The sequence below is a fragment of the Erythranthe guttata genome, chromosome 10 (genome assembly GCF_056151865.1).
Source record: "Erythranthe guttata isolate IM_541 chromosome 10, IM_541, whole genome shotgun sequence".
NCBI lineage: Eukaryota > Viridiplantae > Streptophyta > Magnoliopsida > Lamiales > Phrymaceae > Erythranthe > Erythranthe guttata.
Genome location: NC_142542.1, coordinates 3,375,672 through 3,400,100, shown reverse-complemented (window position 1 = coordinate 3,400,100; position 24,429 = coordinate 3,375,672). Strand labels below are relative to the sequence as shown.

General features: G+C 33.9%; 3 protein-coding genes across 3 annotated transcripts; all 3 read left to right on the top strand.

Annotated features, from left to right (window-relative positions):
* The first annotated feature begins 4,197 nt into the window (after positions 1–4,197).
* On the top strand, positions 4,198–7,547 carry LOC105960043 (GDSL esterase/lipase At5g03610). The gene is made up of 5 exons (XM_088824010.1): positions 4,198–4,299; positions 4,522–4,731; positions 5,848–6,122; positions 6,779–7,085; positions 7,210–7,547. Exons 1-5 carry the CDS (start codon positions 4,254–4,256, stop codon positions 7,419–7,421), a joined length of 1,050 nt encoding a protein of 349 aa, XP_088680136.1. The 5' UTR covers positions 4,198–4,253; the 3' UTR covers positions 7,422–7,547.
* Positions 7,548–7,992: 445 nt separating this feature from the next.
* Positions 7,993–10,443, top strand: LOC105960074 (GDSL esterase/lipase At5g03610). Its single transcript, XM_012984243.2, has 5 exons — positions 7,993–8,184; positions 8,302–8,523; positions 9,233–9,513; positions 9,696–10,002; positions 10,117–10,443. The coding sequence occupies exons 1-5, from the start codon at positions 8,133–8,135 to the stop codon at positions 10,332–10,334; spliced, it is 1,080 nt and encodes a 359-aa protein (XP_012839697.2). The 5' UTR covers positions 7,993–8,132; the 3' UTR covers positions 10,335–10,443.
* Positions 10,444–13,288: 2,845 nt separating this feature from the next.
* LOC105960072 (GDSL esterase/lipase At5g03610) lies at positions 13,289–16,889 on the top strand. The gene is made up of 5 exons (XM_012984241.2): positions 13,289–13,571; positions 13,691–13,924; positions 14,913–15,190; positions 15,989–16,295; positions 16,393–16,889. Exons 1-5 carry the CDS (start codon positions 13,514–13,516, stop codon positions 16,611–16,613), a joined length of 1,098 nt encoding a protein of 365 aa, XP_012839695.2. The 5' UTR covers positions 13,289–13,513; the 3' UTR covers positions 16,614–16,889.
* Positions 16,890–24,429: the final 7,540 nt, after the last annotated feature.

Below are 24,429 nucleotides of genomic sequence, written 5' to 3'. Positions count from 1 at the left end.
GTATCTCATCTCAAGGGTGGTACATCCACTTACCTTTCAACCCCAAGGGGTTTCACATCCCATCAAGTGTTTCACGTCCCTACTTCAAAAAACAGAAAAAAGGGTCTGACGCGCACGCGCGAACCAATGGCACAACCGTGCGCATCCACCTCAGACCATAGGTCTCGAGCGCCTCATCCTACAGTGGGCAGTTATCCCCATCCTAAGGTTGGGCATCACCCTTACCTTTCAACCCCAAGTGGGTTCACATCACATCTCAAGAGACGAGGTATAATCTCCCTACTAAAAAAATGGAACATCCCCAAGGGGGTGCACATCCCATCTCAAGGAACGAGGATAATCTCCCTACTCAAAAAATAGAACATCGCCAAGGGGGTTCACATCACATCGCAAGAGACGAGGATAATCTTCCTACTCAAAAAATAGAACATCCCCAAGGGGGTGAATATCAACCACCAAAAAACAAAAAAAAAAAAAGGGGGAGGGGTAAAATCGCGCACGAGAGACCCCAGAATAAGATGAAGAAAAAAGACAAAAAAAAAAAAAAAAAAAAAAAAAAAAAAGAAAGAAAAATAAAAAAGAAGAAGATGAAAAAATAGAAGAAAAAAAAAAGAAGATGAAAAAAGAGAAGAAGAAAGAAGAAGAAAAAAGAAGATGAAAAAATACAAGAACAAGAAGAAGAAAAAAGAGAGTAAAAGAAGAAGAATTAGAAGAAGAAAGAAAGAAGAAAGAAGAAGAAAAAAAGAAAAGAAGAAGAAAGAAAAAGAAAAAAGAAAAAGATGAAAAAACAGAAGTAAAAGAGAAAAAGAAACAAGAAGATGAAGATTAAAAAAAAAAAAAATTCCAAGCCAAGCCGCGCGCCACCTTCTCCTCGGGGCGCGCGCAGCTCAGGACAAAAAAAAAACAAAAAAAAAAAGAAAGGGCGCGCGTGCTTAGCACGCGCGCGTGGAGAACACGCTACTGACGCGCGGGTCAGCAGAAAAGAAAAAAAAAAAAAAAAAAAAAAAAAAACGACTAGAGGCGCGCGTGGCGCACACGCGCGCTTGGCGCACACGCGCTGACGCGCGCGCGCTTCAGTTGGCAAAAAAAAAAGAAAAAACTTCATTAGAGCGCGCACACGCGCGCGCACTTCCCAAGGCACCCTTGGACTGCGTCCTCCCACCAAATTGCGCGCAACTTTGCCTAGTCTCTACCAAATTGCGCGTAGATTTTGACTCGCTTCACCGAATCGTACGAGAATTTCAATGCCCTTCACCAAATTGCGCGAGCTCTTCAACGCGCCTACCAAATCGCGCTCACTATCAAACGGATAAATAAAAAATATTATTTCTCCACGCCACGCCAACGATTAAAGAAACACTACAACACCGATCTACTCTCGACACGATTCAGTACCCTTTTCGACGTGGCTCCCACATCGTCTCGAGAGTGGGGGGCTTGCGAGACAACTCCCACGAGGAGACAACTCGCTCAGTACTACCCCGCAGCGAGACAACTACCACGAGGAGCCAACTCCCTCAGGTCTCACACCCACAGCGGGACAACTCCTACTAGGAGACCACTCGTTCCGTCCTACAACCCGCAGCGAGACAACTCCCACGAGGAGCCAACTCCCTCGGGTCTACGAAACCATAGCAAGATAACTCCCACGAGGAGACCACTCGCTACGTCCTATAACTCGTTGTGAGGTAACTCCCACGAGGAGCCAACTCCCTCGGGTCTCATAACCACAGCGAGATAACTCCCACGAGGAGACCACTCGCTCCGTCCCACAATTTGCAGCGAGATAACTCCCACGATGAGCCAAGTCGCTCGGTACAACAACCCGTAGCGAGACAACTTCCACGAGGAGCCAACTCGCTCGGTACTACAACCGGCAGCAAGACAACTCCCACGAAGAGATAACTCGCTCAGTCATATAACCCGTTGCGACGCAACTCCCACGAGGAGTCAACTCCCTCGGGTCTACGAACCCACAACGAGATAACTCCTACGAGGAGACCACTCGCTCCATCCTACGACCCGCAGCGAGGCAACTCCCACGAGGAGCCAACTCGCTCGGTACTACGAACCCGCAGCGAGACAACTCCTACGAGGAGTCAACTCGCTCGGTACCACAACCCGCAGCGAGACAACTCCCACGAGGAGCCAACTCGCTCGACTACAAATCTGTTGCAAGGCAACTCCCACGTGCAACCACCTCGCTCGATAATATTACTCACCGTGAGACAACTCCCATGAGGAGACAACTCGCCCGAAATTCACTATATAATCGCAAGCTCAAGTTAGCACAATTACAACCCTAGAAGCACTTAGAGATAGTATGAGAATCTATATAGCCTGGCCAGCTTGATTACTCAAATTTATCTACTTGTTTTCGATGGGTCATTCATTAAAATGTGGCCACGGTCCAAACATACTTAAGACCCAAGAGGTCTAACAAGGGGCACGACCCCTATAAAAAAAATCTTGAGAGTCTGATCCCCTCCTCAAGTACATCACGCACAAGGCTATATGTAAACACATATAAGCAACGCGTCAAAACATTGACAATGTCGAAAAATAACAACTCACACGAGGAGAATACTAGCTCCGTGCTACTACATTATCGTGAGACAACTTCCACGAGGACATAACTCGATCAACTCTATTACCCCAGAGACAACTCCCACGAGGAGATTACTTGATCTGTGCTACTACATTATCGTGAGACAACTCCCACGAGGAGATAACTCGATCAACACTATTACCCCGCGACGAGACAACTCCCACGAGGAGATAATTCGCTACTACATCGTCGCGGGACAAAACCGACGACTCAATTAACTTACATCGCGACAACTTGGTCGCGCTATGCACCAATGCGCATTCACGCCCCTCCGACACACGCTCCAACGCGTTATCGCACACCATCGACTAATACAATTTTTACTCTCGACACGATATGTCACCCATTTCAACATGGCCCCCACATCGACTCGAGAGTGGGGGGCTTAATGATATGCCTAATTGGCCCAACCCAATGGGCCTACAAATTATTTACCTATTGGGCCACGAGCCCAATATCGAAGACCACTATCACCGAGGCCCAATCACCTTCAAGCAAGGTTTGGGCCCGACAATCTCAACTAAGCTATAAATACACATTTGAACTCATTCTATAAGGTACATCCTACTAACTGAGCAATACTACAATATGTATTCTCTGGACTATTTCTACTATCAGCACGTCTGACTTGAGCGTCGGAGGGGTTTCCGCCGGATCAACCCCCGGCTTAGTTCATGTGTTCTATGATCGCAGGTACCTCAGGATCATCAAGTTGTCAAGCTACTGATCTGCTTTGCTCTCCCAGCTCGTTTTTTACACCACCCTAGGTGAGCCATATGTTAGCATTTGAAAATATTCTTAATATGTAAATGAATCATTTGATCAAGAGTAAAAAATGGTTAAATCGATCGAAACAAATATCACCTTACATAATGAATTTGACACATTCCTCAATTAACCATTTATCAAATGATCTAACAAGTACATAAAAAAATAACAAAAATATTTCAACGACCAAAAAAAAAAAAAAAAAAAAATCTAAAGACTAACATAGTAAAAAGAATTAGAATAAATAAATATATATTCCAAATCAAAGAGCAAAATTGGTCAAACCAAAATATCCAAACATAATTTTATTTCGATATGAAATTGAATCCGGTCAAGATTAATCAAAATCCATTATAATTTATTCCAATCATAGCGTAATAATTTTATGCTAGAATATCAAAATCCTTACTTTTAAAAGGAATAGAGAAAAAAAAATAGGAAAAAACTAAAGATACCATTAAGAATACCATAAAATTGCAAGTTTATATTATTTCTATCCTAGGTTAAAATCTTTTATCTCAATTTTCTATTTTATAACTATAAAATAATTTTCGTCTATATGCATTTAATTAATTCAGCAAATATGCAAAAAAAAATCCTAGAACAAAAAAAGAAGAAAAATAAAAGAAAAGAAAGAAAATCAAAAGCCACATACTGTGAACTTCTAATTTGGACCATAAATAACACGTGACAAATTCTTTGTTCAAACTTTAATTTCATCATTGTTCACTGTTCATACCCTGGAAACGCTTCATCTATTTATTATTAAATTATTTAAAAAAATAAAATAAATAAAGAAGCACGTGCGATGTCTTATGCAGAGTATATATAAACCTTTGTCTTAGCTTGCAATCTTTTTATCACAATTTCCTCTCTAATGGAAGCTTCCAATTTCTTCATCTGCTGCATTCTCCTCGCCTCAGGTAATATATATATTTTTAATTCTAAGTAAATTTAATTAGATTATCGCTGGTCGATCGCCACATCTTTCTATTTAATTTCTCAATCTAATTAATGTACATATAATGCCTATGCATCATCAACTTACCGCGTGATCGAAAAGTATTATAATAAGTAATACTTGTAAATTGCAATATTAAAATTTAATTGAAAATTCGAATTATCTTCTTAAATGAAATTCGCAGGAGTACTCGTAGGGGCGCAAGGTTCGCACAAGAGATATAATCATTCGGACAAGAGATATAATCGTATGTTTGTATTTGGAGATTCGTATGCGGATACTGGAAATCTGGATAAAGGTTTAGCAAGCTCGTGGAGGGAACCGTATGGAATCACTTTCCCGAGAAAACCCTCCGGCCGCTTCTCCGATGGTCGTGTCCTCACTGATTTCATCGGTAATTATATTATTAATTAAACTTATAAGCTAACTCGTAAAATCTTGCGTTTGTTTGTGCCGTCGATTAATTACTCCGTCGTGATTTACACACATGCATCACTATTTTTTTTTATGGTTATTTCTATGCTACACCTAATGAATGTTACATGTCTAGATGATTTTTAATCTGTGTGAAAGATCTAATCTATGTAATTTCGTGTATGCCTTTTTTATATTGTGTCTCTTTCTTGCTATTTTTTCCGAGAAAACATACATAAATATAAACTAATTAACTACTCCACTTATATGCAATATAATTGGATTAGAGAAATAAAATCCAATTTAATAAATGTTGACCTTTTCTTTTGAGAGGATTAATGTTGATTTTTCTACTTGTGTGTGAATATAACTCATTCAGCGAGTCACTTACCGTCCACTGTGATTAGTCGGTTATAGCCAACAATTAGATAGTCAACCATGGATCCATCTATTAAAATTTAGTCAATAATTCCAACCATTTGATCGTACATTTATCTTTTTTATTTGTCCAAAATTATTTATCATTTTAGAGTACCAATAAAGTATTAATTGTATTTATCTCAATTTTGCCTCTTACCTCTCTTAATTAGTTAATTTAAAAATAATTTATGATGGAAGTATTTTAGTATTTACTATGTTATTTTTAGTATAATATGTGCACATTTATATATTTTCTTAATATGCGTGCAACCACCCAAAACGATATCTAATATAATATATGCACATTTATATATATTTATATTATATAAATATATATTTCTTTTACCCCATTTTTTATTATCTTCTCCATCCTCAAATTATTATTATTATTATTATATATATATATATATATATTTTGTTGTATTTATAATATAAAATATACTACTAAAATCTACTAATTTAACTAAATCTATAAATATTTACTAAATTGAGCAATTTAATATGAATGACTCTATTTATTACAAAAGAAAAAAAAAATTCAAATTTTACTACTTGTTAACTCGATCTGTTATATCTATTTATTAAAAAAAATGTGTTTTATCCAAGTTCTTGATAATTAAACTGCATTATTTTGTTCAAACTTTTGATACTAATTATATTAATGAGATGCATGTAGCCAAGTTCTTGCGAATCAAGTCTCCAATAGCGTACGCACAGATGAAATTGGGAGTTAAGAAATTGAGACACGGTATGAACTTCGCCTTCGGAGGGAGCGGGGTTTTTGACACTCTGGGCGATTTTTTGCCTAATATGACAACTCAAATCGACTTCTTCGAGAAACTAATAAACGACTCGGTTTACACGACTTTGGATTTGCACTCCTCCGTCGTTCTTGTTGCTCTTGCTGGGAATGATTATGGTGCTTTTCTTGCCAATGGTGGCACTAACCAGGTACACTTTAAGGTTCAATTATATAACTCAGTACTAATTAGGTTTATTAATTACATTTAACTCAGTACCTAGGGCCGGTCCTAGTTCTCGAGAGAAACGAGACCCTCTCTTGTTATGGCATTTTTTAATAGCAAAATTATCAATTAAATTTAAAAACAGTCAAGCTTTGCAATTTAGTACAAGAATTAATTTTTCAGATAAATAAATAAGGCTTGGAAACAATGAGCTCGACTCAGATTCGTCGTCTTGATTACGCATTCTTCTGGAATAGATCAAAATAAGAACTGATCGGATTTTCATTGTGGAGATTTATTTGGGTTTAGTTGTGTTGCAGTAGAACCTCGATAAATAAGTAACCTCGTTTAAATAAAATTTTCTCTTAGTCCCAAATCAAAGACACCATATATTTTGCTAATTAAATTAATTAATATTTCTAAATGATTTGCATTTGGTTGGTATCGACTGTATTAATTTATAGAGCTCTGTATATCGAATTGTTAAAACACTACTCGATCAATCTAATGCCTTTTTTTAGTAGGTAACCCCATGAAAAGTGAGTTATATCAATAAAACCCTAATAATTAATTCATGAATTAAGTCTATCATACTCTACATCTTTTTTTCTTAAAAATATTATTTGTTGTATAAATTCTCAGGGCCTGCGAAGTTTCATTCCTCTTGTGATCAATCAACTATCGACGAACCTAAAACGAATTCAAAAAATGGGAGCAACGAAAGTAATCGTGACAGCTTTGGAGCCATTAGGGTGCCTCCCTCGAACGACAGAGTCGTCTTCGTTCAAGAAATGCAATGCCACTCAGAACTTAGATGTCAACTTTCACAACCTTCTCTTACGGCAAACGGTAGCCAAACTGAACAACGAAACGAATAACCCCACTTTTTTCATTCTTGATCTCTACAAATCTTTCACTACAGTGCTCCAACGTAAAAACAATCATAAAGGTAATATTTTTTCCGAGTTCCATTTGACATGTCTCATTTGTAAAACAGTAGTACATTGGGTTTTTTTTGCAATTAAAATCTCGTTTATAAATGTTATAATTGCTCGTATTATGATATAAAATAGGGAAGTTGAAGTTTGAGACGCCATTGAAGCCATGTTGCATGGGCATAAGCAACGAGTTCTCATGCGGAAGTGCGGACGAAAATGGTACAAAATTGTACACACTTTGTAGCAACCCGAAATCGGCATTCTTTTGGGACTCGTCGCATCCAACTCAGGCTGGATGGAAAGCGGTCTACACGATTTTGAAGTCGAGTCTTTCACAATTATTTTAATTTTAGTTAAATATGTTTTGGTTATTCATTATTATTAATATATAAAGGTAATGTTTATTAGATTTTAGTTTAAACAACGGCTATACCAGATTCAAGTGTACGTTTAATCTTCAAACCCTGAGAAATATATTCGAAATACTATTTTTCGACTCCGTACTATGGAAAACAAGGATAGGTTCTTGAAGGTTATTAGGTTTTTTGGAGTTGGAGTCCTGATATGTCGAAAAAACAAAAAAAATCGACTTGTATGTGTCGAAAAATGGGGACGGATTTCAAAAAACAAAACTTGAAAATTGACTTCCAAGATCAAAAAAGACATGAATAAATTTTGTTTTCTTGGTATTATATTTTGTAAAAAAAAATGTGATCTGAAATTTGAATAATTGAAACATATGATGAGGGGTATTTTAGTACTTTGCTAATATTTTTTTAATTTATGGTACTGACCTAAGAAAGCATTGTTAAAAATATGCTAAAACATTGTATTCAAGTCTATGATATTGAATGAGAAAAAATCGGTATTTGTTCTAACCGCCCTATTTAATTATTGATGTATGTTTTTTAAATAGTCATTATTTAAAGTAACAAGTCCCTATTCCAACCCAAAGTATATATATATATATATATATATATACAGTAATATTCTTTCCTCTCGTCATATAACATCACCACTTATAGTAATTATATTGTAGTAGCATTATATTCCCTCTAATGGAATCCTCCAATTTCCTTATCTTCTTCAGCTGCATTTTCCTCATCTCAGGTACTCTCTCTCTCTCTCTCTCTCTCTCTCTCTCTCTCTCTCTCTCTCTCTCTCTCTCTCTCTCTCTCTCTCTCTCTCTCTCTCTCTCTCTCTCTCTCTCATGAAATCTTCTTGCAGGATATATTGTAGGGGCACAAGATTCACTCCACCACCGCCGGGAGGAGACAGGCAATAACGGTTTCCGACCAAGAAAGATGTTTGTGTTTGGAGACTCGTACGCAGACACAGGAAACGTAAGAAAAGCATTGGGAAACTCGTGGAAGGAACCGTACGGAACCACTTTCCCGGGAAAGCCCGCCGGCCGATTTTCCGATGGCCGTGTCCTCACTGATTACATTGGTAAAGTCCAATTAATTAATTTAATAAAAAAAAACATGGCATCTTGATCTCATCATTCGTCCACTTTATCTTTTTTACTTTCTCCACTTTATTATAAGCTTTTTGGGTTTCAACTTTAAAACATGGGGCTTCCCTTTTTCTTCGTTTGGTGGGCTAAGTGCTGCTTCCTTGCTTTTTTGCATGTAATGTTAAATCTTGCATTAAGAAATTAACATATAGTAATAATAACCCTATATATATATAGGGTTATATATATATATATATATATATATATATATATATATATATATATATATATATAAACAACTTTTCATGCGAATCATCTCATTCAGTAATATCACTTTGCATCCACTATATGTACTCTTATATATAATCTATCTTTCATGCAATTATTTAATTCCTTGTTTAATTTTATTGCATTTGGCACCCATGTACATAAAGCAAACTCAGAGTGGTCCTTTTGATTATACATTAGGGGTAGCTAATTGTCGAATATATTATACCGAACATATATACAAACGATACCAAAATTAATATCGATGACAACGCACGTACAATTCAAAAATATATCACACGTACGTCAACATATATAGTTGACGTACGCGTGCAAGTTGCGCAAAACTAGTCGACAAAAAGTGTCGTACGTCTCTATCAATCATGCATGATTCGTGATGCTATAACATAATAATTAATGACATGTATTACACAGCCAATTTCTTGGGACTCAAGTCTCCAATAGCCTACATATGGACGAAATTTGGCGGGAAATTAGCAAAGCTGCAATACGGGACGAACTTCGCATACGGAGGGAGCGGAGTGTTCGACACATTGGGAAACGTGTTGCCAAACATGACCACTCAAATCGACTTCTTAGAGAAACTAACAAACAACTCCGTTTGCACCGCTTTGGATTTGCATTCCTCCGTCGTTCTCGTTTCTCTTGCCGGGAATGATTACGCTGCTTTTCTAGCCAATGGTGGCACTAACCAGGTATATACATATATATATATATATATATATATATATATATATATATATATATATATATATACTTAATTATAACTTCAAACTATAATAATATAATTAATCACTACCAATTAATCCCTAAATTATGCACGTACGTTGAATATAATTTTTTTATGTTTCTTGCGATTGTACGTATAAATTCTTAGGGACTGCAAACTTTCATCCCTGTCGTGATCAATCAACTATCGTTGAACTTAAAACGACTTCAAAAAATGGGAGCGGCGAAAGTAATAGTGACAGCTTTGGAGCCATTGGGATGCCTCCCTCGAATCACGCAGTCATCTTCATTCCAGCAATGCAATGCCACTCAGAACTTAGCTGTCAACTATCACAACCTTCTCTTGCAGCAATCGGTCGCCAAATTGAACAACGAAACGAAAAGCCCCACTTTTTTCATTCTTGATCTCTACAACTCTTTCACTACTGTGCTCGAACAAAAAGGCGATTCTCAAGGTAATATTTGTTTCCGTGTGCTTTATATTCGATTATATTATAATTATATTTAGAATTAAAAAAATGAACCAACATTTCTTACTTGGTGGAAATGTATTGATCGATATAAAATAGGGAATTCGAAGTTTGAGACTCCATTGAAGCCATGTTGCATGGGCGTAAGCGAAAAATACTCATGCGGAAGTGTGGACGAAAAAGGTGTAAAAATGTACACTGTTTGCAGCGATCCGAAAACTGCGTTCTTTTGGGACTCGTCGCATCCAACCGAGGCTGGATGGCATGCTGTCTACACGATTTTGAAGTCGAGCCTTGGACAGTTATTTCAGTTTTAATAGAATGTGTGTTTCTATTTTGTGCTCAATTGATTAGTGGTTCTGCTGATGAAACATTCATGTTCCAAATGTTAACAAAACAACATTAATTTTCTTTTTTTTTTGGCAATGTTGACCCGTCAACAGTATAATAGTTTCTACTAAACTAATATAACAGAGTTACTACGCTTGTAATAGCGGTGGTAAGTGGTAACAAGCAAATAGAAGGGAAAAAATAACAAATTTTTCTTTTAAATATCAGTTGTGTTGACCCATCAACACAGTAACATATATTGTCGATCAATACAACAACGCCGGAAGGAATTAAAATTGATTTTAAAATTTAATTTTTTGATCTGGGTTGTTAAGAGGGGTTAAGGATAATTTTGTGAAAAAAATATATTAAAAGTATTTATGTGAATATATTTATCAATTAATGAACTTCTAAATAAAACTAAAAAAACAATTAAAGATGTATCTATTAATGGAATTCCATAATGTGACATTCCGGTCAAAGGTAAGGTTACTCATGTCGGTGTATATTTAATGTAGCATACTCAATTAGGATATTTTCTCTAATCAATTAATTGGGGCGAAAAAACAAAACAAAGACTGGGAGATTTTCACACCAACAGGTCAACGCAAGTATAATCACAAAACTTCAGATTCTTTTTCTCCTACTATTTTTACAAAAATACGTTTTGCCTATTTATAATTGGGTTAAATACAAATTGTACCCTTGTATTATCATCAATGTCCTATATGTGTCCATGTACTGCAAATTGCGACAAAGTGACCCCCGATATTTTTTTACTTTATTACGTAAATAATCAAGTTGCATCGACAAGTGGTTCTAGAAAAATATGGCATGTAGTGTTTGGACGTAACATGGAATGCATGAATTTTGAGAATTAGAACCACGGGAAGCATTTTGAATTGAGAATTTTTGGGCTGAAAATGAAATTATAAAAATTGAAAAAGAATTTAAAAATATTATCCAGAATAAATGAAATTCATAAATTTTGGGTGATATTTTTAGGTTGGGAACAAAATTGCAAATTTTCATAAATTTAAAAGGAAATTATAAATAATTATCATAATATAATTTTTTTTTTTAGAAAATTTGGGTGAAATTTGTAAGTTGTGAAAAGAAATTAGGGAAGAAACGTGAAGAAAAAAAATTGGGAGTAAATTGAGTACAAGAGAAAAAGAAATAGACACCCTTTTTATACACAACCGGATGTGTATTTTCGTTCAAAATTGTCCAATATCTAGTACAATGTTCGATCAACTTTAGAAAAAAAGACGGATTCTTTAAGATGACTTAACAGCTATCGCATTTTGTAGTACACAAGGGCATTAGTTCACACTTAAAGTACGTGGATCATGTATATTTATTTCCTCACCACATCATTGTGGCTAGACACGCCCATGGGCCGGTTTTAGGCCCGGAACCGGCCCAGAACCCGTGAACCGGCCCGTCGTCCCGGGACGGGCCCGGTTCTATGAATTGGTGAACCGTGAACTGCCGGTCCAGCCCGACGGTTCACCCGGATTTAAAAAAAAAAAAAATCAAGAAAATTCCAAAAAAAGCAAATAACGGCCGGTGAACCGGCCGTTATTTGCTATTTTTTGAATTCCCCCCCCCCCCCCCCCCCCATAAGTGTTCGTTTTGCACGATTTTCGCTTATCAAATCTTCAAGTTTTGGTCTTCGTTCGTCCGAGTTTCGGCTTTATTTGTATATATTATGCGTTTCTTGTTTTATTTATATTTTAGGTAAGGAGAAGCTATTTTTGCCGATTCGAAACGATTTTGTAAGCGAAGCCGAAAATCAAACCAAACACGTGCAAAAGTGCATTATCGCGGGTGTGGCACTGTTTCGTATTTCAAGCATAACTTTTGCATACGACCTCCGATTGAGCTGATTAAAGTGGCCTTAGAAAGCTAACTTCAATATCTACACCTTTTTTGTGAAATGCAAAATTGTCAAATTCGGGGTAAAAAAGGGTCAAAACAGTGTTTGAAGATGGCGCAGAAGCCCAGATCGCGATCCAGCCTTTCTGTATTGCGATCTGGGGGGTCTTACAGAAGGTTTTCTTGATCAGGACCCAGATCGCGATCCAGACTTCCTGGATCGCGATCTGGGTGGTCTCACAGTACATTTTTTGATCGAGAATCAGATCGCGATCCACCATTCCCGTATCGCGATCTGGAAAGGCGGTGCGCAGTTTCCAAGGCTGCCAGATCGCGATCCAAGAAGCCCAGATCGCGATCTGGGCACAGAATTCGAGACAAGATATTTTTCTTTGATTTCCTGCTATAAATAGAAGGTCTGTTATTCATTTTTGAAGATCTCGACAATATCTCGACCTTTTCTTCGGTTTTCTCTTCGGTTTTCGCCAGTTCTTCGCGGGAAGTTTCGATGAGGGTTTCGACTCGGGTTTTTCATAAGCTTTTCTTTACGTTTAGTTTATGATTTCTCGTGTTCTTCATTTTGATGCTATGTTTGTAATGAACTGAGCATTTTTTTTTAGGGAAATGAAACCTTGTATATATTGATTTTGATTTTCAGATCTGTGATCCATTTGTCGTTCTTTGATTCTGTTTATGTTTTATTGTATTAAATGCTTTCGATTGTTTGGCCAACAGTTGAATTGATTATAAATGGGAATGAACTCGAGAGAGGATTTCTCGTTTGATTTTAGGAAAGCATAGCTCGGGTTGTGGAAACGGAGACGTGATGCACCCGCGAACCGGCACGAACCGGCCATGGCCGTGTCTAATTGTAGCGCGAATAGCAATATATCCAATGAGTTAATCAATCGATAATGTAGAAAATCTACCTTGGATTTTTTGACGACATCATTATAATTACTAATTCATGTTTATTTCCTAAAAAAAATTATTTTAAAAATGTTAATTAAAAGAAAGAAAAAAAACATAAAGTAGATCGATATATATAAAATTCCAAACCGTGGAGCCGTCTAGTGAGAAAACTAATTAATATTGACGACAAGTTGTTGTTCATCCCTTTTTCATCACTCTGTTCATACATTTGAAAGATACTTATAAAAAAATATTATTTTAAACCATTCCTTACCCAAAGTATATTATATATAGATACAGTATTATTTGCTCTCCACAAATAAATAACATCACCACTGAATATAGTAGTAGCTAGCAGTATTAATTCTCTGTAATGGAATCCTCCAATCTTTCTATCTTCTTCTTTTGCTGCATCTTTCTCATCTCATCAGGTACTCTCTCTCTCTCTAGACTCTCTCTCTCTTAATCGATAATATATTTAATGTTTTAATTAACAAAATACGGAACTTAATTTAAACAAGAAGTATATCGTCTTAAAAAAACATTGCAGGATTAATCGTGGAGGCCCAAGATTCACCCCACCACCACCACCGCCGGGAGAAGGAGGAGACAGATGATAACGGTTTCCGACCAGCAAAGCTGTTTGTATTTGGGGACTCGTATGCAGACACAGGAAATGTCAGAAAATCTTTAGCAAACTCGTGGAAGGAACCGTACGGAACCACTTTTCCCGGGAAGCCCGCCGGCCGATTTTCCGACGGCCGTGTACTCACTGATTACATCGGTAAATCAATAAATTAAGTCCAATTTAATTAAAACAAAAAATAAATAAACTACCTTTTTTTTCTTCTTTTCTTTTACTTCTTTTCTACTCTCTGGTTTTGCCAGTTGCCACCATTAATATTGCATTTTTATTTATTAAATTAAATCATTCGTCCACGTCCACTTTATCTTTTTTTTCTTTTCACACTTTTTTAAAATTAAAACATGGGGCTTTCCTTTTTTCTTCGTTTGGTGGGTTAAGTGCTGCTTTCTTGCTTTTTTGCATGTATTCATAAATCTTGCTTTATTTGTGATTTTATTTAAAAAAGAAAAAAGAAAAAAACAATTTCAAGAAAAATCTTTGCATTATTTATTATTTACAACCAGCTTTTTTTATTACAAAAATAAAAATTAAAAAAATAATATTTTGATATATGCGTGTACAAGCTAAGTATGTTTGGGATTAGTGAAGCGATTAAGATATATAAGTATTGTTGAAATAACTTTTACTGCGAATCATTTCATTCAGCAAAATCACTTTTGCATCTACTGCTACACTATTGTTATCACTTTTCTTATAATCACTTTTGGCTTATTAGTTAAGATCCAATTTTATTTTATTGCATTTTGCACCCCCTATATTAAAGCAATGGTCCTTTCAATTGTAGACTATGGCCAACTATAATAGTCGAATACACCGATAAAATTAAAGGCGATACAAAAATATCGTGGAAAAGACGAAACAATTCAAAATATCGCACGTCCACATATATATAGTTGATGCAATTTCACAAAACGAGTGGTCGTCAAACGGTGTTGTCTCTATCATCACGATGCTTGCTAAAATTGAATTTTTTTCCAATTTCATAATGAACTCCAATTGCCACTTGTCATTTTCATTTTTTTTTTCCTTTTCGAAAAGGTCCCTTGTAAAAATTGAATTGTCGCTCCAACTTTTGATGATTGTATAAATATTGTAGTAATAATTGACATGTAATTAATAACAACAGCCAAGTTCTTGGGACTCAAGTCACCAGTAGCCTACCGATGGATGAAATTATTTGGCGGGAAAAAGCTGCGAAACGGGGTGAACTTCGCCTACGGAGGGAGCGGAGTTTTCGACACTTTGGCCAACGTTTTGCCGAACATGACCACTCAAATCGACTTCCTCGAGAAGCTGATCAATGAATCTGTTTACACCACATTGGATTTGCATTCTTCCGTCGTTCTTCTTTCTCTTGCCGGGAATGATTACGGTGCGTATCTAGCCACCGGTGGCACAATCCAGGTACCTTAATTAATTATACTCAACTTATATAACCACTGGCTCTGCTACTTATTTCTTCAACATGATTTATATAATTATATACGATTCACGAGCATATCATATTTATGTTTCTTGCGATTATATCACCGTTCATTTTTCGTACGATGAAACTACTATATAGGGATATATTTTTGTTACAAGCTAAGGGAAGATTTTCTTTTCCTTTTTTTTTTTTTTTTTTTGTGTTTTTTTGCTTCATAAATTTGGCTGCACTAGAGGCTGGTGGATATCAATGGGACAGAGCAGCAGTAATTGACACTTTCTTTGTCAATTTAATGATGAAAACAAAATTAAATGATATCAACATAATTGTTATTTTCCTAGTTTCTCACACACACACACACACACACACACATATATATATATATATATATCCATGATGCAGGGCCACGTACTATTTTCAGAAATTATTGAATTTTCAAGTATCAAACTTACATAGTGTTTTTTCCATATACAAATCCTAGTTAATAAGGGTATTATTGTTCCCTACATATATCCACAAGATTTATGGGTTCTGGTTCGTGCTTTTATCGAGAACTTGCTACATGAGTAATTTCTCGAGAGAGCTTAACTAATTTGCATACTCGCCCCGCCATTTGTACATTTTGCAGAAGAACTTTTAGCAAAAAATATTGAAGAGCTTTTAGCAAAAAATTCTGCCTTTCTTAATTGATGACTTCTGATTTTCATTAACTTACTAAATTAAATCGATTATACTAACAAAAAAAAAATTGCTGAAAAATCCGTTGTGTAATTCAGGGTCTGCCAAGTTTCATCCCTCTCGTGATCAATCAACTGTCGATAAACCTAAAACGACTTCAAAAAATGGGAGCAACGAAAGTAATCGTGACAGCTTTGGAGCCGTTAGGGTGCCTCCCTCGATTCACGGAGTTATCTTCATACCAGCAATGCAATGCCACTCGGAACTTAGCTACCAATTTTCACAACCTTCTCTTGCAGCAAACGGTCGCAAAATTGAACAACGATACGAATAGCTCCACTTTTTTCATTCTTGATCTCTACAACTCTTTCAATACCGTGCTCGAACAAAAAGGCAATCCTCAAGGTAATATTTTTCCCGAGTTTTTTTTTTTCTATTCGATTATTGAAAAGAAAACTCCAATTTCTTACTTAGTCGAAAGTGTTTTGATCTTATAAAACAGGGGACTTGAAGTTCGAGACTCCATTGAAGCCATGTTGCATGGGGATAAGCAGCGAATACTTCTGCGGAAGTGTCGACGAAAAAGGTGTAAAAATGTACACAGTTTGTAGCGATCCGAAATCTGCATTCTTTTGGGACTCGTCACATCCAACCGAGGCTGGATGGCATGCTGTCTACACGACCTTGAAGTCGAGTCTTGGACAATTATTTCAATTTTCGTAAAACTAATTTCTTTCAATTAGTTAGTTATCTGTTTTGTGTTTTACGTTGATGTTCGTGTTCTTAACGTCACCTATTTTTCGGGTTAGTTTTTCAAATTGTTATTTTTTTTTTAGTAATTAGTGTTGGGTTAAATTGTTGTGACTTGAAAAAATTGTTATGTTATGGTAGTATTCTTGTTGTAATTGGAGGCAGAGATGGTAAAAGGCTATTATTGTCTATTTGTTTATCTTACTAGATTCAAGAGAATTTGTAATAATATGGTTCTTAATTTTAAAACTCTATTATGCTAAGCTAAACTTTAGATAGATCCATTATCCATAGATATAAGATCTTAATATATAGTAGCGCAGCAGATGATCTAGCGGTTGGAACAAGTAAGAATGTGTCAGTTGATTCAGGTTCGAAATCCTTTGACAATAGTCACTAGGTCGAGTTTGTCACACATTGTTAGTCTAGTGTGGTTTTACGCCTCTCGTATGGTTTGCAAGCTATTATACGAGAACGTATGTTTATCCAGTGCACCTATATAGTTAATTGCGATTCCTTCATTATATATATATTAAATATTTTATTTAGTGTTAATGAGTCTAACGGGTCGGGCCCGTTAAATTCACGTATTGATTGGAACGGATCTGCGTCTAACACCCGATCGATATTAATTTTCCAGAAACACACCATATATTAATGTTTAATATGTCCAGCCCAAACAAATCACATGTGACAAATTCAAAATAATATGAAACATACCAAAATTCAAGGTTCATGCCGATTAAAAATCAACTTGCTTTACCAATGTTTTACGTTTAAATCTTTATAAATTAATATATTTGAGCGCTGTAAAATTTTACTAATTCAGCGAAATATAGAATAATTGTTTAATTAATAAGTATTAGCTTTATTGTCATGTAGTTTACCAACTTCATGAGTTACTAATTCATTTCTAATAGTCAATGTGGCGCGACAAAAAGTTATACCAACAAGAAAACGATATACAAATTGTACAAATAAAAATGTATACTAATCCTCAGGAGGTTTGCAAAAAAATAATTTCATTTTTTTTTTAAATAACAACTATTAGCCTAATAAAATATTAATATTGAATGAAATATTCCATGACAATTTGGAGTTGGTTTCAACATATCTTTTCGTTAACTCATTCGTTGTTAGATGCTATTTTGTATTCAGAATTAATATATATAATTAGGAGTATTCATATATCGATTCGGTAAATCAGTTGAGCCGTGCTTAATAAAAAAAATTGATGTGTACCGAATACTGATTGGTAAGTATTCGATTCCTTGTTCGGGTTTTATTTCCAAAATTTTGGTAATTCGGGATTACCAAATACTCTATTTTTATTTATTATTTTATACATAATTTATATCTAATATCAATATTTATACTTTAAATTCTTTAAAGTAATAAAAAGTTGAACTTAAATTAATTTTTTAAATATGTTTAATAAAAATTTCGATAATTCTTTAGTTACCAAATCGAACCGTATATTTCAGATCGCTAACAACATGAAAATTATTTGACATACTAATTTTTTATCTACTGAAAATTTCGGTATAGTTTGGCACAATTTTACCGAATTAACTACCCTAGATATATAGTTAGTAGGAGTATAGTATATATATTGTGCAGTTAATAAATATTAATTCCAAATTGCAATCATGCATCCATTTGCTTAATACTGTCACGCTTTATTTGAATTGATTAGGCACTATTGTGTTTTTCTTTCCTTTTTCTTTTAAAGCTGATCAGACACCATCAACCTGTACTAATTAAAGCTAAGAATGATATATTAGCGGTTACCCAGTCTAAATCTATATTTAGGTCTAGTTTAGTTCGGAAGATTAATCATGATTAACTAAATCTATATTTGTATCCCCAATAACTTGTCGGGTCGATCCGCAAATATTATGTTATTATGGTTTATCGTGTCTTCTAGGCATATTTCTTATTGGATCATCCAAGGTTCGATAATACAATTTTTTGTTAGACTATTTAATCTTATCTTGACTAATTTTATTTTGGCAAACAAACGAGGCATAAGAATCATAATTTCATATTCAGGACCTCAAGACCAAAAAGAAATCATTATAATATAGGGTAAATGGCAAATAGGCCCATGACAAATGTACTTAATTAAAAGAGGGACATCCAACTTTTTTATCTTTCAAATAAATCCACCCCATTCAAACTTATTTGCAAATAAGGAAAATCCATTTATATATACCAAAATTACCCCCAATTCAATGAAACTCAATTCAACTCCAATTTTATGATTTACACCCAAATTTAGCCCAATTTCATATTAACCAATTTTAACCCTAATTTCAATTTTGACCCACCACCACCGGAGACCGCCGGTCGCCGCCGTTGACCGGCATTGACCGCCGGAGACCGCCGGCGTTGATTTTTTTTCCCCAGAATTTTTTTCCTGCCGGTCAACTGCCGTTGACCGCGGTCTCCGGCGTTGACACATTTTTTTTTTTTGTTTTTTCTCAAAAAAAATATTTTAATTAATATTACTGTCATGGCTGCTAAAAAACTGTATCCGACAGTTATTTAACTGTCGGAGACAGTAATTTAACTGTAAATTGACTTTTTTTTTTTTTCCTTCAAAAATATTTTAATTAATATTATTGTCTTTGCTACTAAATTACTGTCCCCATCAGTTATGTAACTCTCGGAGACAGCAATTTAACTGTTAATTGACTTTTTTTTTTCTTAAAAAAAATTATTTTAATTAATATTACTGTCTTGACTGCTAAACGACTGTCTCCAACAGTATTTAACTATCTTAGACAATAATATTAATAATATTACTGTTCGGGAAAATAATATTCATAATATTATTGTCCCCAACGTTAATATTAGTGTCTGAGACAGTAGTTTAGTAGTCAAGATAGTAATATTAATTAAAATATTTTTTTGTCTAAGAAAAACAAAATTCAAAGAAAAAAAAAAGTCAACGGTGGTTCACCGGCCGGAAAAAAAGTTTCAGGAAAAAAAAAGTATTCAAAAAAAAAAAAAGTCAACGCTGGAATCTGGTCGGAAAAAAAAACATTTCAGAAAAAAAAAATTATTTTTTGAAAAAAAAAATTGGGGTTAATGTGATATATTTGTTTAAATCCGGGGTCAATGTGTAATATTAAAAAAATTAGAGCATAATGGGTGGAATTGATAAGAATTATATTATGGAGGGTATTTTTAGACTAAAGACATGGGGATGGATTTAATTGAGAGACTGTTTTTTTTGTGGACCAAAATGCATTTAAGTCCCATATGATGGGCATTTTTGCCAATCGCCCTATACTATATTATTTGAAACATAATAAAATTCTATATAAATTATTAGGTTTTTTAGAAGTATTGTGGGAGTATGGTAGCCAGTGGCGAATTCAGATTTTTTACCAAGAGTGTTTGAGATTGGACTAAAAGTTTACGAGGGTTCGCGGGGTAGCACTCGTGAATTTTTATTTTTTTATAAATAGTATACACATTAAATAATAGAAATATGTAAATACTTCAAATATAAAAAAGATCATTTACAAATTTTGTGATAATTTAGGAAATATTTAGACATAAACTTGGTGAAAATGTTCATAAAACTGTAAATTAATTATAGTTTCTAGTAGCAAAATGTGTAGCCAATCTTGTAAACTATCACATGAAATTTTATGATATATATATATATATATATATATATATATATATATATATATATATATATATATAAAAGAATTTAAATGTGTATTTAAATAGCAGTACCATATTATATATAAAAATTAAGAATTTAAAGAAATATTTAAAATATAGTGCTATAAATATTTTAAAAAGTCATAAATATTCAAAAAGAAAAAAAGAAATATGCAATGCACTAGTTGGGTTTTAAGTTCTATACCTTCCAAAGAGTTAACTGCATACTTTACTATTCAAGCATACTTTACCATTCAAGCTAGAACAACATTACATAAAAGAAACACATCAAAACATATAAACATAAATATATAGGGAATATTTTTTCTTTAATAATGATTTGACTGACTGAACTATATACTAACTACACTACTAATTATAATCACACATGCATAGTGTTTTTTTTCCCCTGGTAATAATGAAAAAATCCGCAGTTAGCCTACTTACCTACACTCTCATATAATAACTTACAAAATCATACGAGATATGTAAACTACATTAGGCTAACCATGTGTGACAAGCTCAATCTAGCAACCGTTAACAAGAGAATTCGAACATGAAATTAATTGACACAGACTCATCTCTCTTTCGGGGGGACCACACATGCATGCATAGTGTTAGTTACTAATTAATAATTGTCATGTTGTGTATTATTTCTATTTTGCTTTTCTAGAAGTAACCAATTTTATAATAGCCAATCAAACATGTGCTTAATGGTTTATTTAGTGATATGATCAACTCTTGTCATCAAGTGAGGTCCACCGAGGAATGGGTCCGATCTAACCTAATTGTTTCTTTATTAAGGGGCCATTTCTCTTAGGACTTGCATATATCGGAACTGATAAAAGTCGGATGAATCGGATCAAAATTAATATTTTTAGAAAAAAATCATTTTGCTTTTTCAGAAGTACAAAACGGATTCCAATTACAATTCTAAAAATATCGAAATCTAGAAATTCATTCAAATTCCAAAAGTCATATATGGAAATTTCGGAATTTCAGAATTTTTGGAAATCACATGAGTTTTAACTTGTTCAAAAAGTCGTAAACTTTCATATATTCTAAAGATTAAGAATATCACGTTCATAAAATCGTTAATCTACAACTACTCATATGATTAATTCTATTTTTTTAAATACCTATAACGATTTCAATTGCACTAGATACCTATTTTCTTTTGATTGTACGCACCTATTTTCAAATAATGTAAAATTTTAAACACTCGAAATGATAAAAGTCTAAACTAGGTATTTTTTTTACATGAAAAATGGCAAATGAAATACTTTAGCTCCCCAACATGGCCCATAAGGTAAAAGTATATAAATATTCATTGGTGTATTTCTTTGGGAAAAAATCGGATTTTCTGAAATTAAACCGGATTGGAAATAAAAAATTTTAAGTATTTGTTATATTCTAATTTCAATCCTTTTCTGAAATTAAACCGGATTGGAAATAAAAAAATTCAAGTATTTGTTATATTCTAATTTCAATCCAAAACACTCGGAAAGTATCTGAAATCGAAATTTTGAAAATTGGAATGAGAAAAGTTATTCCCAAATTGGAACTTTTGGGATCAAAATCAACGAAAATTGTAAATTCCATTCCAACTTTCACCCTTACTATAATAAGGGTTATCTTATTTTTAATCGTACGTTAAAAAGGTAACACCGTTAATATAGTAGTGCATTTACATATTTGCCCTCAATTATGTTTGCAGCATTGCGGTTGTACCTTTGGGGTACAACCACATTAAGCACGCATATTATGTGGTTCAAGAAGAAACGCGTGAGAAGGTCACCAAAATCTTATCTTAATTTTATATTATTGTTTTTTCATGAAATTTGTGAAGACTCTAGCAAAAAAATGTATATTTTCTATTGACCTATTCCATTGTTTATAAAAATTTAATTAATTCATTCTTTTACATAATGTATATCTTCTATCTTAAATCTTGTAATTTATTTTATTAAATTTCAATGAATTATATATATATATATATATATATATATATATATATATATATATATATATATATATATATATATATATATATATATATATATATATATATATATATATAGAGAGAGAGAGAGAGAGAGAGAGAGAGAGAGAGAGAGAGTTATTATTATTTTTATAATAATTTTATAATTAAAATAACTATAAATTTTCTAGTGTTTTTTTCTTGGGTAATTATGAAAACATTTAAGGACTTTTTTGCAACATAGTTGAAAATTACAGAACAGTCGTAGATTTCACGTCTGTGTTGGCACACGTGAATTACATGGTCATGAGCCCCAAGATTTTTTTTCTTCAGATCACATGAGGTTTATGTGCTAAGATTAATAATTGAGGGATGTGTTAGCAATTCAATATAATACGTGGGGTACATAATGCAATTAACTCAACTTATATGTGTGTGCCATCATCTGGTGTAGGGATGTTCACAAGTTCTAAATTCATGGAATAACTTTACCGTATCAAATGTATTTTTTTCTTCCTTTCTAACCTTATTAATTCAACTCTAAGCATTAACTTTCTCTTATAAATATTAAATTATAAGGGTTATTTTAGTTATTTTTATGTGATTTTACATAATATTTGTGTAAATATGAAAATGGACAATTATTTAGAAAAGAGAAAGAATATTTATTAGTGATTCGATCAGATGATCTTTGTATTTATGCTCATATATATATATATATATATATATATATATATATATATATATATATATATATATATAAAAGGGTTCATTTGATATACACCTCTCATATGAAAAATATATAGGGATATGTTAACCTCTAAAAATCTTCTTTTGAGATATCCCTGGAGAGGCAATAGTACTATTGTTATGAAAACATTTAAGGACTTTTTCTTGGGTAATTATGAAAACATAAAGTTATTTAAGGACTCTAAAAACCTATGTTACTACATGTGACTGTAGTTATTTATAATTATCTATAATTATATAGTGACATAAAGTTTAGACTATTGTAGCATGAATCCAACTTCACAAGGCACTTCATCGCATCTTATTCTCTGTTTGTCATAAAATTATAATAAAAGCAAAACCTGCAACAAAAAATACGAGTTACATAGCAAAAAAGAACGTGCGAGTTAGATTACATGAAAAATACAAAAGAAAATGATTTTTTTTGTTGATAAATTTACTGAGCTAAAATCAACTACAAATGACTATAGTATACTACAAGTCCTATAGTCATGTATAGTTATATGTAGCCATGACTATACATGACTACATATGACTGTATATGACTAAATAACCACTACTGATTAAATTTCTACTACGACAAACAAAGCTCTCACACTTGAGGCATTTCGAAACATCTTCAAATAAATACAAAAAGAAATTACATATATTTATAATAAAAAAATTAAATTAATCCAAAGAAAAAGATTTTAATATTAATTGTTCACAGATCTTCCAAAATTCAAAAACATAGTAGATCTGGTTTTTTTTTTTTTTGATAAATGCAGTAAATATATACAATCAAACACCACCGGTTCCAGATCTGAAATTCCCCATTAGATCTGACTACACATTGTCGGACACAATTTAAAATTTTCGAATTCAGTTGGTTTTCATAAAAAAAAAACAATTAAAAAAGGTGAAATAGTAAGAATTCAGAGCTTAAAAAAATAAATTAAAGATGGATGGACATTCATAAATTAAAAACATAACTTAAAAAGGTGAAGTGGATGATTTAATACGGAGTTCAAGGCGGTGGGAGGAGCAACGACGGCCGGCACAAGGCCGTGGCGGAGCAGCGACAAGTCAGTGGTGGAGCAGCGACGACGGCAGCGTAAGGAAGTGAGTGGAGCAGCGGCAAGGCGGCGCAAGGAGGTGGGGGAGCAGCCGCGGCGGCGGAGGGCTGTGGGCAGAGAGAGATGAAGAGAGAGAAATAAAGAGAAGAGAGAGAGAGTTAGGGAGAGAGAAAAAAAAAGAGAGAGAGTGGGAGAGGGGAGAAATGACGGCTAGAAAAATGTGGGAGGGAGTGGGAGAAAAGATTAAGGGTTAGGGTTTTAAATTGTAACTAAAAGGGCAAACTGAGTATTTTAATTTATTTAGGGGAGTCTATCAAATTAA